Here is a 14,851-nt window from a genome sequence, read left to right as displayed (position 1 = left end):
TCTAGTTCTTCCTTTTCTCTTCTTCAGGGTATAACACAGCAAACCCTATCATTTCAGAGTTCTGACACCAGCTGATAAAATAATCCTGACATTTACTCACTGCAGATTAAAGCAAGCCCTAGCAATTACTGAAAAACCTGCAAGTTTGGATCCCATCAATGACCATCTTTATTCCCCATCACTACAGTCTGCTGTAGTGACACCAGCTATCTGATTTCCCATCCTTAATAGCCAGCAACCAAATGTTAATCCAAAGCTGGCATCAGGAACAGCCACTGAAAGACATATACTGTATCTGCTGACATGAAGGGACACAGCCTCTTGTAGCAGGAAGGATTTCATAGAATCACAGAATGCTTTGGTTTGGAAGGCAGTTATAGGTCATCTGGTCCAACTCCCTGCAGAGGCAGGGACATCTTTAACTTGATCAGGTTGCTCAGAGCCTCACTCAACCTGACCTTGAATGTTTCAAGGGATGGGATCTCCAATACCTCCCTGGGCAGCCTGTGCTAGTGTTTCACCACCCTCATTGTAAAAAAATTCTTCCTTATATCCTGTCTAAATCTACCCTCCTTAGTTTAAAACCATTGCTCCTTGTCCTGTCACAACAGGCCCTGCTAAAAAGTTTTTCCCCATCTTTCCTGTCCCTTTAAAAGTAAAAGGTCCCTTTAAGTACTAGAAGGCTGCTCTAAGGTCTCCCCAGAGCCTTCTCTTCTAGGCTGAAACACCCCAACTCAACCTATCCTCACAGGGGAGATGCTCCAGCATCATTTTTGTGGCCTCGTCTGGACTCACTCCAACTGGTCCATGTCCTTGCGCCGAGCGCTCCAGAGCTTTGCTGGACCTTGTTTGAGTTCTCAGCATTTGCTGAGGCTGTCAACATAGGGGCCAACATCTGATGCAGCGAGGAGGAAACCAAGCCATTTGGCACAGGAGACATCAAACAAAACATTCTGTAGTTTTCAGAGTAATAATTTGCAGCCAGTAAGAACTACAGCTTGGCTTGTACCGGGAAAATACCTGTAGAAAGACAATCAAGAATTAATTTGTTCATACACTGCTTACTTTTAGCTTTCCAGCCAATCTGTCTTGTGAATTTCCTGAGTTCACTTTCACCTGACACATGAAAGTGCTTTAGGAGCACTGACAAAAACTAACATTCAGTTAATGTTCCCCAAGCTAAACAGATGGAACTGGGAACAGTCAGCATACTTTTCCTGTGCAGGGAAGCTGGTCTAGTCAAACTCAAGAGGAGAAACAAGACAGAGTACCTTCTAAAAATGACACAGCCCCTAGTTGTATAGACCATCATTTCAACTCAGCCACAAGAAAGCATGTCCACCTGAAATGTTATTTGCATAGATCACACTCAGCCAGGCCAAGTCCTGCACCCACTGCACTGCATGATGGAGGATAATGCTGACCTCGGTGAGCCAGAGGTGTGGCTCTCAGCTGCGTGGGAGTAAGACCAAACTCGCAGACAAAAACTGGGCACAGCAACAAGAGCGGCTGCCCAGCTTAAGAGTTGCCTAACATAAGTTTCCCATCTGTAGACAATTCTCTTCCTTCATTCACTGACTGCCCGCTCCGGAACACAAGACAATAAACTTTGACAGGAAGCTCCAGCAAGATTTTATTCAATGGTATACAACAGGGAGAAATGAAGATTGAAGAACTGTATACATCACTGATCTTTGAAGTTGCCAAAACAAACCCACAGAGACAAGAACAACTGAGGCCGATGACATAACAAGAAGCGTGGTGACCATCTCTCTAGTGTCCATATCTGCAAACAGATAAGATGTTAATGCTTTTTTTGAAATTATGTTTCATACTAGTGCTAATAGGGGCAGATTTATTCTCATTCTGCCATGAAGTAATTAACATGTGAACCAGATGAAGGTGAAATGCTATCCTATGGAAACCTTAGGAAGTTCTCCATATTTCACTTCCCCTCAACGTCTATCCAGATAGTAGTGACAACAGAGCCTGAGCAATCCACAAGATCACATGCAAGGGACCCTCAGCATCATCACCTTTTGCCTTGAATCAGACTTCAAGTATATCCAGCATGAAAAGAATGCTAAAGCTTGTTATCCCCCCCAAGGTGTTATTGAGCACCCATAAGAAAATATTAATTCATGTCTCCATTTCTCATCATGTTGCCCACAAAATATTAAGCCACCAGCCAGGCAACATTAATCAGTTTTCATTAAGTGTTCATTAAAACATCTTAATATCAAAACTCTGGTACACAAGTTGTCATGTCAATGACTACTCGTGCAACTGATTGTGAACCAGATCCCAGAGACAATTCTGAACAGTTATAACATCTAGTTTACTTCATTTTAATCTGTACTCTGGTTAGACTATATATGTTTGGCCCAAAAAAAAAAAAAAGAGGTAGGGGAGAAAGAAAATTGATAGTTAAGAACAGATTAATGAATAAACGGTGCAGAATGACACAAGTGACAGGAAAACATCCTAACTACTCTCAATGCGCAATTACCTCTCAAAATAGAACTACCCCTCAAAGCCCCATCCATGGATCTCCTATTATTAAGCAACAGACCTTTGAAAAACAAAAAAACCCAAAGAATATAGGAATTATGAATAACTGGGCCAAGGCTGTAGCAATGGCTACATGGACACTTGATTTCCAGATACTGTATTTAATCTCTGAGCCCGTTAGAGTTACGAAACAAATCACCAAGAGACAGAGGGACCCAATAAGACTCCCGGCACCTCAGCAGAAATGCTCTGGAACATCACCTCGGCAGCTAAATTTAGGTCATTTCCTAAAACCAAATTGCTTGTGTGACAGTACAGCACTCACCTGAGGCTCCACTTCCGGTGAATTCCATTCCTTTTCTGCTCTCCATTCTTTAGAGAACGTCGATAGAAATTACTTCTTTTTAACAACTCCCACTTACCCCACAGCTATTTGGGCTTCCTCCAGAGCTCATTTACCACTTGGTGACTAAGGAAAGGTGCCTATACAGCAAGGCAGGGAAAAAACCTTTCCCACAACAACTATGCCCTTAGATCCACAAATGAAAGAGATTACCCACCCATGGACATTGATAATTTCTATGAAAAACTGGATTTTTCACATTGAAATTCATGTAGGATACCTACTTTTGGAACTCCCATTCCCTGTTGTCCAGCGGACATACTTGGCGAGTTTTGAGCCAGCGAGAGATGCAGTGGAAGTGGAAAGCATGCTGGAAGAGAAAGTTCCAATCACATCATTTCAGAACACAGGACTGTTATCTCAATGTGAAAACTACTATTGAAAGCATCATGGTAAGAAGAGAGTGGCAAGTGCTTGCTGATAAAGGTGGGGAGGACTGGTCAGCCATCTCACCAGCAAACACCAAGGAACTGATCCACATTTTCAGAGAGGAAGGGAACAGTCATGAAATGGCAGCAGGGAGCATGGTGCGCAGTGCATGACTGACTTCTGATGAAGGAGAGAAACACAGAGTTTAGCAGCTGCTAAAATTGGCAGAGCAGATGCTGATAAGAAACATAATCAGATAGACAAGAAAGAGGATTTCAGTGAGTAGCAGGGATGATATGTATGTATATATGCTGAAGCTTTCTGGAAGTCTTCTGGACAAACCAAAGCCTGAATAAAAAGGAACTTGCAAAATCAGAACGAAAAAAAAAAAAAATCTCAGTTACGTCTTTCACAAGGACACCCTTTTCCATACCTTATACAACTACTTAGAAACAAGGTTTCACTTGTGGTAAGTCTTGCATAAAAAAAAATGTAATTTTGACACTGGAATATTCTAACATGGTTTAAAAAATTGCTCTGTCCTTTACAAACAGAATTACAACATTTATAATCCTGTTCCAGCATGATCACACTGTAGCGTGATCCCACAACATAGTGAAAATGGGACTGAGGAACAGGTAGTTAGTTATTCCATTACGGAAAATTAGATCTTCCAGTTCAGGCCCAGGATAGCTAAAAGGTATGAAAGTTTGAGTTCCATGCTAGTGGGTCCACGTATGAAGAAGTGCATAAGGCAACAAATTGAAGAGCTGGAGATTACACACTAGAACCGATTTGATCTTCCTCCAAAAGGCGAAGCAAATCACCTAGTTACCCCATATCGACTCCTTGAATCAAGCCTCACAAAGACAAATTACAGATGCTGACATCCAAGTAATCCTATTACCAGGAAAAAAAAAAAGGCGTAGCTCCTAGGCAGAACCGTGATCAGGAAAATCATGCTCGGAATGAAAGATCTATTATTCTTTAAAAAGAGAAAAAGGGGCAGGAGGAGAGAAGGTAAAAGCCTATCTTACCCCCTTTTCTTTCTGTGTCATTACACCTCTCCAACTTCTACTCTTTCTTTCCCCCGTCCCCCCTTTCTCTCTCCTTTCTACACTCTATATGGTGTTTACAATTCTTTTTTCTGGTGGATTGCCTGAAACATTTTATAGAACTTGTTTTGTCCCAAGTCCAAGTCATGGAAAAAAAAAGGGAGAGCATGACCACATGCAAGCTCTGCAGTAAAGCAGTTTTCCTTACATTGCAGACGCCCCATGCAACTGTGCACTCTTCAGAGGTAGCTGATGCTTGGTTTGCTTGACATTCTATGCCTGTGAAAACAAAAATTAAGCACATATATGCAGAAGCAGAAGATGTACACGCAACACCAACCAGTAGATTTCTTCCTAATAGCAAGGTGGAGGCGAGAAGATCCGTTTGTTTTGCTGCATTTATTACACCAGAAGTGTCAGGAGCTGTGGGTTTGATGTGTACTGTTTTCCAAAACGTATCAGATCAAAATATACTTTATCCTGCTTGCTTTCTTCTTCCCTCTACATCTTTAGTATTCCAAATTTACAGAGGGCAACAGCACACAGCTCATCTACCTGTAACGTGTCTGCTTTCCAAAATTTAAGTATTTTCTAATTTCTTCTCTTGTGTTTTAATAGATGTCTTTTGACAATCAGTTGCAGGAGCAGAACTGTGAAAGAAAGTTTACTTAGATTTCTTACCCAGGTTTCTCTAAATACAATTCACTGTCTTGTCAGACACTTTTTACTATCAGTTATATTTACAAATTAATGTGCTCATGTAATGCTGGAGTTCCACAGGATTAGAGAAGAGACACTGGCAAAGGCAAGCATAGCCTCAAAATACACAACAGAAAATACAGTTTACAATTGTTTTTTTTAACTTTCTAAATGTTAGAGCTGAGTACCTAGGATGATCCCCCAAAAAAATAAAGGCTACTTATGGGTTTGGGTATGTTTTACCTTTTGTGTCGGAAGGCACAGATGAAGGAGATGAGAGAGAAAAAAGAATAGCACCTAGAAAAAAATCCAGCAATGTGGTTCTTCATTCTAGAGCCTGAAAAGTTCACTTCTGCTCCAGCTCAAGAAGAAACTTCAGGAGAGAAAAAGCTATTTCCAACTCCTCCATAGCCAGCAGCACAAACCTACCAGAACAACGGTTTACTTCCTGCAAAACGATGCTTTCTCTAGAACTCTGTTTAAAAAGACATGCTGATAGATGATCAGCTTAGAACGTGATACATGGGCTTGTTGCTTGCTTGTTTTGCAAATCTTTTCTGGCAAAGAAAACATCTGTATGCGCTCCAATTCTCTGTTCACTTTTAGTATGCCCAAATATGCTCAGAGGAAAAAGAATTTGATTCACCAATTAAAGATTAAAAAACTTGAAAACCCCATAGGCTTGGCTGAAAAACAAGATCTTTATTTCCTCTGTCCTATTCACTCCTTTCTCCATTTTTTCAATCTCTTTCAGGTCCAGAGTTGAACAAAATAAGAGAAAGGCCCATTTTTCCTAAGCTGTGAGAGAGATCAGTTAACCCTGGTCATGAGCAACTACTCAGAACAAGACTGAGGTCTAAAGGAGCTCAGTAGCAATGTGTTCTGCAAGATTTGAAGGAACCTGTATCTATTTATGGTTTACACCGAGACAATATACCACAGCAGCAAGACCAAAGCTCAATCCCCAGCCTGCCTATAGAATAGAAAAAAAAAAATCCAGTACACCTGAAACATCTCATGTCTTAATTCCTTAAGCCCTCGATACATACAGCAATAAAACTAAATCTGATTAAGAAAATGGCAGATGCTCAAGAACCTTGAACAGCTTCAATTACTTTGGACATTTGTTTACTTTGTTACTTTGGACATCCATGATGGCTGCAACAATTTTACTGTTACTGCATTTTGGACTGAGTATTGTGGGGCATATTATATTGTTTTAAATAAATGGCATGAGTCCATCTACTAACAAAAAATGATGAGAAGATGAGTAGTTGGAAAAGGAGAGGAAATTAATTAGAAGGGAGAAAAGTCAACTGGTAAAGAAACTTTAACTCAGGAAGTGTCTGCTGAAAGGAAAGAAATCTTCCAGCACACAATATACTCATCTTGTGTCTTCTCTTCTTTCCCTTCGGGAAACAGGATATTTGGCATGTTAGATCTGAAGTCCATTTAGCCCATTTTTATGTCATTTTGCCTTCCCTCCACTCTAAAGAGTCCTAACCTGTGAGCTGTATGCCTTGGAACACAGTACACTGTTTTTTTTTCCCCTCACAAGCTTTAAAGACTCTGTATTTTGCCTGGGATTGAGAGAAAAGAAATGTGGTTTAGGTAAGGAAGAAAAGCAGCACTGAAACTCCATTACTCAAACATTTGCTGACCAGCAAATACAACCTAAAACATGACAGTCCCAAAACCTTAGGAGGACAAGTGAACTCCTGCAGAAATAGATGAGGAGTTCTCTGGTGGTGGTGTAACACCCTTCCAACAAGACACAGATTTAACTCCCACGTCAAACAGGCTGGACTACTGCCAGCACTACTGCCTTTGGCTGCCCAAAAAAGGTCTCCCAAAAGCTGAAACACTTTTTGGTATCCCACCTCTCCCATTTCAGAAAAGGACAATATGCCAACAAAGAAGTAAAACTAAGGAACAACTTCAGTCAGAGAATGAAAACTGATTATTCTGGCTCTTGAAAGAAAAAGAAGCTATTTACATCTGCTGACCCAAAAGAAGTGACATGAGTCAGACAGTTAATAGGTACTGGAGGAATACTGAACGACTCTTCTTTTGTCTTGCTTTTGACAGGGCATCTGCAGGTGAGGGCAGAAAGATACAGCTAAAACCTGAAATACCTGTAAATAATTGTGAAAGATGCAATGGAAGCATTTCAACTCAGGGAGTTACAGAAATGCCTATTATATAATGGTAACTTCTGAATCTTGGCATCTGTTAAGAACCATCCACCTTCCTATACATCTTGGGTATATTTACCTAACAAGAAAAACAGCCCAATATTTAAGTAGCCATATTGGCAGGTAATAGAAGTAAACAACATGTCTTTTGTTCGTAGCTAAGTGAACAGCTCAATGCACAGGCAAATTTGATAAGAGCTCTTCAAAATGGCTTCTGCTTGAGCAAGGGTCACCACTGTATAGGCTCCCCTTTCTTTTCACATGTTGCATTCTAAATTATAACCATGAGGGGATCAACTTATTGGGAAGAGGAGAAACAAATACATAGAGCTTGGCTAACCCAATGTATCACGTATTTGCTCAGAAAATATCCACAGGAAAAAGAAATAACCAGGCTAATAAACTTGAACATTTGTTATCCCTAAAACGCAGAATGAGCTCTCCAACTTAGTTTTTCAAACTTCAGAGATATTTCAGGATTTCCCCCTTGTAATTTTCTCCAGTTTCTTAGGAATTACCTGCATATTTTACTAAATACTTATCCTAAGTTCACCCTTGTGTGATGCTCAGTATTTCCTGTTAGTATCACACTCATAATACTCAACCACAGCTACCATCTTCCACTATTACTTATGAACTAGCAGACTATGCATACTTAGTTCTGATCTTTTATGCGTCTCAAACCCCAAATGATTCAACCTGTTAAGCATCCAGAGATTCTTCTTTGAATTCTCTGCAATGTATCTCTTTGTGAAGCTGGAATATCACATGCAGTACTTGGCATCTTACTATGAAAGAAAAGGGATGGTACTTTGATGACAAGTTTTACACAGTTCAGAACTGTAACAGTTATCATAGAATCACTTGGTTGGAAAAGACCCTTGAGTCCAATCATTGAGTCCAACTGTACCTGTCCACTAATAAACCACACCCGAGCACTTCACCTACCCGTCTTTCAAACATCTCCAGGGATGGGGACTCTACCACTTCTCTGGGCAGCTCGTGCCAGGGCCTGAAAACCCTTTCAATGAAGAAATTTCTCCTCACGTCTAATCTGAACCTCCCCTGGCACAACTTGAGGCCATTTCCTCTCATTCTATCTCCTGTCAGTTGAGAGAAGAGACCAATACCCACCTCGCTACAATCTCATTTCAGGTAGCTGCAGATAGTGAGAAGGTCTCTCCTCAGCCTCCTTTTCCCCATATCTTACAATGCTATTACATTCCATGTTTCAGACCAGAAGCTAACAGACTGTAACAAACACAATGTTTCTTAACACTTTCCAACTTGCCATGTTACAATGAAAGCCTCAGAGAGCAAGCTATAAAACACATCAAGAACACTCCTCAAGGAACACCTAAACGGGACCTGGGTTTTCCCAGAGAAGAATGAAATCAGAACACTGAAAATCTACTCATTCCTTCTGCACACTGAATACAAACCATACTGAGGGCAGGGGGAATCCTTTGGCCATGTTATTACCCAGTCATAATGCAGATGCATGAGAAGAACTGCTGGACACCTTAACATTGTTATATCCTAGCTTTTGGAGGCTTGAGCCTGACATTATGTTAACAACCTGCCATTAGCACGGGTGGTGATACTTATCACTCTTGTAATGTTTTCCCTTTCAAGGTTTCTCTTCATCGCTAGGAGAAGGAGACAGTTGCATCCTGCATTTTATCAAATTGAATCTCATGTTGTTCTTCCCTGTACATTCTATTAATTTTTCCTCAATTTCCCATCACTTCACATCCTATGTTTGAAAATCAAATTAAAGTTGTTGTTCAACAACATTAATGATCTGTAACAAGGAAGTAAGCAAATCCAGAGCCAACACTGATCTCGGAACACCAATTTACATACCCCTTCTACTCTGTATACTGTCAATTTTGGTCTGTCATTTGCAGTCCAGGCTTTCCATTACATCGCTCATTCCCAAACTAGTAACGTGTTATGCTCGAGCAACTCAGAAAACAAAAAGAGAAAAAAAATTACCTATGCACTCTTCCTTTACTGTTTTTCCTAATCTACCCATACACACTCAACTCCATGGCCATTTTAGTAGGATTTGGGTTTTTTTTTTAAAAAACAACTGACACACAGAATTCACTACTAGAAAATAACATCTGTCCATTCTTCCAGCCTCTCCACACTTCTCCTTTATCCTCACAGGTCTTATTTGCTACATATTAAAAATATTTATAAAAAATAACAAACACACAAGACTGTTTGGTCTCTCATGGGAGGCATGATTAATCTTGAGGCAGATTAAAAGAACGAAACACACCACCATTCATTAACTTACAACGTATCCCACATACTACGAATATTTATATTGTATTACAGGATTTTATCTATTTATTCCATATATTTGTAAATTCTATAAATATAACTTATGTTCTAATGAATCTTCAGAACTCCATATGCCTGGCAGAAACATGCTTTCCTCTCTCATAAATCTGAGAGACTAAGTAGTGTCCACGAGAACGACTTTTCAAGATGACACAGGCTACAAGTGCTTAAAGAGCAAATCTTTACATCAAAGGACATCAGCATATTTCACACTCCCTATTTTCATTTGCTTCTCTTTAGTATTATCACTAAGAAGCAAGAATAAACTATGGCATGGATAAGTAGTAACTGGCTCAAACGCATTTGTCCCAAAGCAGAGAAGCGAACTTGCTCAACCCATTTTCAGCCTCATGTGTTACAGTATGTTTTCTTTGCTAAAAAAACCTCAAACCTTCTGAAAGCAGTTTTGCAATTATATATAATGTGAAATCAGATGCATCTCTCACTAGTTGTTACTATAAACTTGAGGTCTTATGTTCCTGAAATATTTTATCTTCATATAGGTTTATTGACAACAAGTAGCCATTACTGATGGTTCCAAGGGCTACTGTGTAAAACCAAAGTGCAAGAAAACTATCGCAACATGATCACGACGGGCCATTCCCAGGCAATGCAGCTGCACCTGCTCTTGCTTTGGGGGGGCTCCACAGTCCTCACATTTAAGTTACACTGGCAAATTTCGGTCTGGGTTATATTAAAATGTCTTCTGCCCTTCAGACTCAAACAAGATGAACACTTACATTGCCAACAATATCTTGTCAATTTTGGGGAAGAAAAATGGTTTTGTACTCATTACCAATCCTTTATGGGACTGAAACCAGAGCCTTAGTGTATGCAGGTCTACTTTACAACAGAAATTTGTATGCCTAATTTCATTATTGCTTTATTTTCCTATAGAGCAAGCATATTTGTTACGCACAGAATGTGTTTCAAGATTTCATCTTAATAGTGTCATCAAAAAGTTGATACCTATAGGAACATTCCCAACTCTAAAACTCTTCTTGTGAGCTCTAATATCTCGTTTTGTGAGCAATACGCATCCACTCTGAACAACTTCAGTCCTGCCTGGCTCTTTGTTATTACTTCTTTTCCTCCTTCTTGCATCACAACACACTCAGCAATATCACCTCATTTGTAGATGTGGTACTGAGGGATTCTACTCTTTACAAGAAAAAGGTGAGGGAAAAGCAGTATGGCGACAAGAGGTCAAGAAAACAAATTACAGGACTTCAGCATTACATGAAACAGAGCTTTGTATTTGCACAGTGTAGACTTAGTTCCTAACTGAAAGCTGAATTATACCCTCAAGAGGGGAAACTTCAGCTGTGCATCATGTACAAGTCAAAACTGTCAGTTGTCTCTCCCACCACTTACTTACATAGATCCATAATATGGTTTCTGCAAATGGCACAGTTATCAACCACGATGTCCCATGCCCACAGAGCTACTGCGTTCCACTGGAGAGACAAAAAAAAGAAAGAGATAAACATAGTTTTGTCTCAATTTACAGTACACAGAGATACTCTTTATTCCTCGAGATCCCATGTATTTTTTAAATGGAAAATCTTAGTAGCCCAGAGGATTTCTTTATGGCAAGTTTTTAAACTAGAAAGCAGTGGTACATTCCTCTCACTCACTCCCAGACCCAATGTCTCCTTCCAGCTTCAGAAACAACAGGATAACTGCTATAGTCCCCCTTTTTATTGTCAAACAAATGCAAACATCTGCATTTCTATTCAAGATCCAGAGGCAGCTCCTGCCACATCCTCAATTCTGATTGAAAGGACAGGACAGTGCCTTGTAGAAACACCAATCCAGATGCCATTTTGTTACAAGGAGTTTCCATTATTTGCAGCAGTTGTTCTAGTAATCACCCCCCAGAGCAGTTGGGGCCAAGAAGTAAAAACATCTCTAACTCTAGGCTTTGCTGACTCCTGAACAATCTTCTCTGCAAAAAAGTTCCTAGGCAAAGACCTACCAGCAAGGCAAAATATAAAAAACTGAAAGTACTACCAAATACTGCTTCAGGGGAAAGGTTGGGTACAAATTTCCACGACAGGTTTAGAAAATTGATTCAGAATGAGTAAGATGAGCTATGCAGAAAAGCATAACCTTTTTATTCTTCCCAACAAACATTATCAGGTCTTTTGTAAACTCATTAAATAGATGGGCTTGCCTTCCTTAGCCAGGATAATCTTCATCTACTACTTAAGCAGTCCAGGTATTTGCTTCCTTCCATTTTTTCAGTATATAATTGTATTGACCATACTGCAGTAAGTCTTCTCTACTTTATTCCATTTACTTCTCAATGTTTTCATTGTTTCCCCTCAGTTTGGGATTCTGATGGATGAATGCAGATTGCCAGACATTGACAAGCAATTAGCAATTTCGATAAGCACTTCAATTTTTCATTAGTACTAATATAAAAAGTCATCTCAACACTATTGAGATCTTTCAGGAAATGGATCAGTAGTGATTTCATTTCCCCCCCCCCCCCCCCCCCCCCCCGCCATCTTCTTACTTCAAGTCTAGTCAGCCTTATGGCTGAGGTACTCATCTCTCAAGAACTTCAAGGCAAATGGGATAAAACTTTCCAGTACCCTTATCTCTCCCACACTCTCAGGTACTTACTCTCTCGTCCAAACATAAGCTACTCTTGCAACCCACAGACCTGTACTGAGCCACACATGCAGCAGACACGTCTTGGTACCTTGCTGGGGAGGAAGAATGTCACTGACACATAAAAGGCACCGCTCCCTGCTCCTCTCATGTGTTATTATATCTGTCCCTATTTCCAAAGAACAAGCAATCATAAGATGTGAACACCTCCTTCTGCATAGACCTGCAAGCCCTACACAGAACTAGGGGTTTCCATCATCACTGATGTCAGCTGCATTTCAAATCACACCTGCAGACCATCCTTTCAGCAGGAATCACCGGAAATGTTTGCTGATATCCAGTCCAGGGGTCATTTTTCCTCAAATTCTCCCTTAACACAAGGCCACACAGACTCTCTACTTCCTCTGCACCCTCGCACATTAAGTTTCAACCACCACCAGGATCCAGCTGACAAACTGGTGGCAATGGAAAGAATCATAGAATGTTTGGGTTGGAAGGGACCTTAAAGATCATCCAGTTCCAACCCTCCTGCCATGAGCAGGGACACCTCCCACTAGATCAGGCTGCCCAAGGCCTCATCCAACCCAGACTTGAACACCTCCAGGGATGGGGCAACCACTGCTTCCCTAGGCAACCTGTGCCAGTGCCTCACCACCCTCAGCATGAAGAATTTCTTTTTAATGTCTAAGTCTTCCCCCTTCCAATTTAAAGCCACTCCCTCTCAACCTCTTACTCCACGCCCTTGTAATAAGTCCCTTCCCAGCTTTCCTGCAGCCCCTTCAGGTATTGGAAGGTAGCTATAAGATCCCCCAGGAGCCTTCTCCAAGCTGAACAACCACAGCTCTCTCAGCCTGTTCTTGTATGGGAGGTGTTGGAGCCCTCGGATCATCTTTGTAGCCCTGATAAAGAGCCTCTCCTTAGCTTTCCTGCAGACAAAGAAGAGCAGCACTACAGCTGTTTTGGGGACGCAAACAAAGCTGGGGGGGGGGCAGGAGAGCAACTGCTATGGCTTGATTTAAAGACAGAAAAGAAAGTGGCCACACAAATCTTGAACAGGTGGCCAAGGGAAGCTGTGAATGCCCCATCCCTGTAGGTGTTCAAGGCCAGGTTAGATGGGGGGTTGGATGGGGCCTTGATCAGCCTGATCTACTGAGATGCCCTGCACGTGGCAGGTGGGGTGGAACTAGACGATCTTTAAGGTTCCTTCCAACCTTAACTATTCTATGATTCACTGGAACAAGCTGCCCAGGGACGTGGTTGAGTCACCTTCCCTGCAGGTGTTTAAGCGACGGGTGGATGAGGTACTGAAGGGCATGGATTAGGGAGTGTTAGGAATGGTTGGACTCGATGATCCAGTGAGTCCCTTCCAACCTATTGATTCTATGAACTCTGAGGGCAGCTTCCTATGCAGCACACAGCGCAGCTCTGCGTTTGGCCCGAGGAGGCGCAGGCAGATCTTCAGGAGGAGGCAGCCCTGCTTCCCGAGGCGAGGGCTGAGGTGCCACGGCCAGGGCAGAGCAGGGCACGGCTGCAGCGCCCGTGGCGGGCGGAGCCCTCGGCAGGGGCCGCGCCCGCTGATTGGCCGCGCCGCGCGCCACGTGCAACCGCCCGCCTCGGCCATTGGCCCGGGCACGCGCCAGCACTCCCCCTCCCCCCCCCCCGGCGCGTGCGCACGGCCCCGCCCCTCCCGACGCGGCGGAACCGGGCGTCCGGCTCCTCCGCGAACGGAGCCGGAAGCTGCTTTGTATCCCCACCCCAGGGCGGCTCAGGCTGGAGGAACGCGACGCCGAAGGGTTGGGGAAGAGGGGTTGCTCACTTTCTTCACTTCGAAGCGCTTCTTGCCGGCGCCGCTGTTGGTGCCGCTAGGGGTGTCCACATCCATTGCAGCCGCCATTTTGGATGCCTGAAACGCCCGGCGCGCGTGCGCGGGAAAGGGCGGGGCGGTGTTTGGGCGGGGCTTCTTCCGGGTCCCGCCCGCCTCGAGCCGGGAGGGAGGGTGTGTGGTCACGTGGGCCGAGCCTTTAAAAGGCGCCGGGCAGGGCGGGGCCGCGCGCGCGCGGCCGCAGGTGTTACCTCATTCTCCTCCGCCCCTTCACCCCCCGCCGGATTGCGCAACCCGGGGGGGGGAGGGGGGGCTGTGCCCTTAAAGGGGCCGCACCGCAAACTGGGCACGGGGTGGGGAGTGTGGTTGTGGCATCATAAACTCACTACGTTGGAAAAGACCTTTGTGATCGAGTCCATCCATACCTGTCCACTACTAAATTAGGTCCCAAAGCACCTCATCTACCCGCCTTTTAAATGCCTCCAGGGATGGGGACTCAAAACGCTTCCCTGGGCAGCCTCTGTTGAAGGGAGTGTATTGAATACCGGGATGGGTGGTTGCTCCGTGGCTTCTGCCCTCCCAGGATCAACCCTTTTCGATTAAATGTTATGCTGTGGTGTTGCATAGATGCAGGAAGGAGGAGGTAGTGGAAGTGTGGAAAGGGCATTCCTTTGCGTAGATAGAATCTTTAAGGTTGGAAAAGACCTCCAAAAGCATCAAGTCGAACCATCAGTTCAACACCACCATGCCTATTAAACCATGTCCCAAAGTACCACATCTACACGCTTTTGGAGCGCCTCCAGGGATGGAGACTACACCACTT

At 42.9% G+C, this 14,851-nt stretch overlaps 1 protein-coding gene across 1 annotated transcript; it reads right to left on the bottom strand.

Moving 5' to 3' along the window:
* Positions 1 to 1,608: 1,608 nt before the first annotated feature.
* RBX1 (ring-box 1) lies at positions 1,609 to 14,182 on the bottom strand. The gene is made up of 5 exons (XM_054056430.1): positions 14,023 to 14,182; positions 10,966 to 11,044; positions 4,547 to 4,617; positions 3,139 to 3,224; positions 1,609 to 1,786 (listed from the first exon to the last, which is right to left on the bottom strand). Exons 1-5 carry the CDS (start codon positions 14,098 to 14,100, stop codon positions 1,774 to 1,776), a joined length of 327 nt encoding a protein of 108 aa, XP_053912405.1. The 5' UTR covers positions 14,101 to 14,182; the 3' UTR covers positions 1,609 to 1,773.
* Between the last annotated feature and the right edge of the window lie 669 nt (positions 14,183 to 14,851).

This window comes from Cuculus canorus, chromosome 1 (assembly GCF_017976375.1).
Source record: "Cuculus canorus isolate bCucCan1 chromosome 1, bCucCan1.pri, whole genome shotgun sequence".
In the NCBI taxonomy this organism is placed as follows: domain Eukaryota; kingdom Metazoa; phylum Chordata; class Aves; order Cuculiformes; family Cuculidae; genus Cuculus; species Cuculus canorus.
This window is presented reverse-complemented; position numbering and strand designations above follow the sequence as displayed.

Bases quoted from the DNA above. Each gene is read 5' to 3' on its own strand.
- RBX1 (XM_054056430.1), bottom strand. From the start codon at position 14,100: ATGGCGGCTGCAATGGATGTGGACACCCCTAGCGGCACCAACAGCGGC. The intron at 4,618-10,965 runs GTAAGTAAGTGG...TTGTTTTCACAG, and splicing joins AAACCATATTATGGATCTAT to GCATAGAATGTCAAGCAAAC. The intron at 3,225-4,546 runs GTAAGGAAAACT...TTTCTCTTCCAG, and splicing joins TTGCATGGGGCGTCTGCAAT to CATGCTTTCCACTTCCACTG.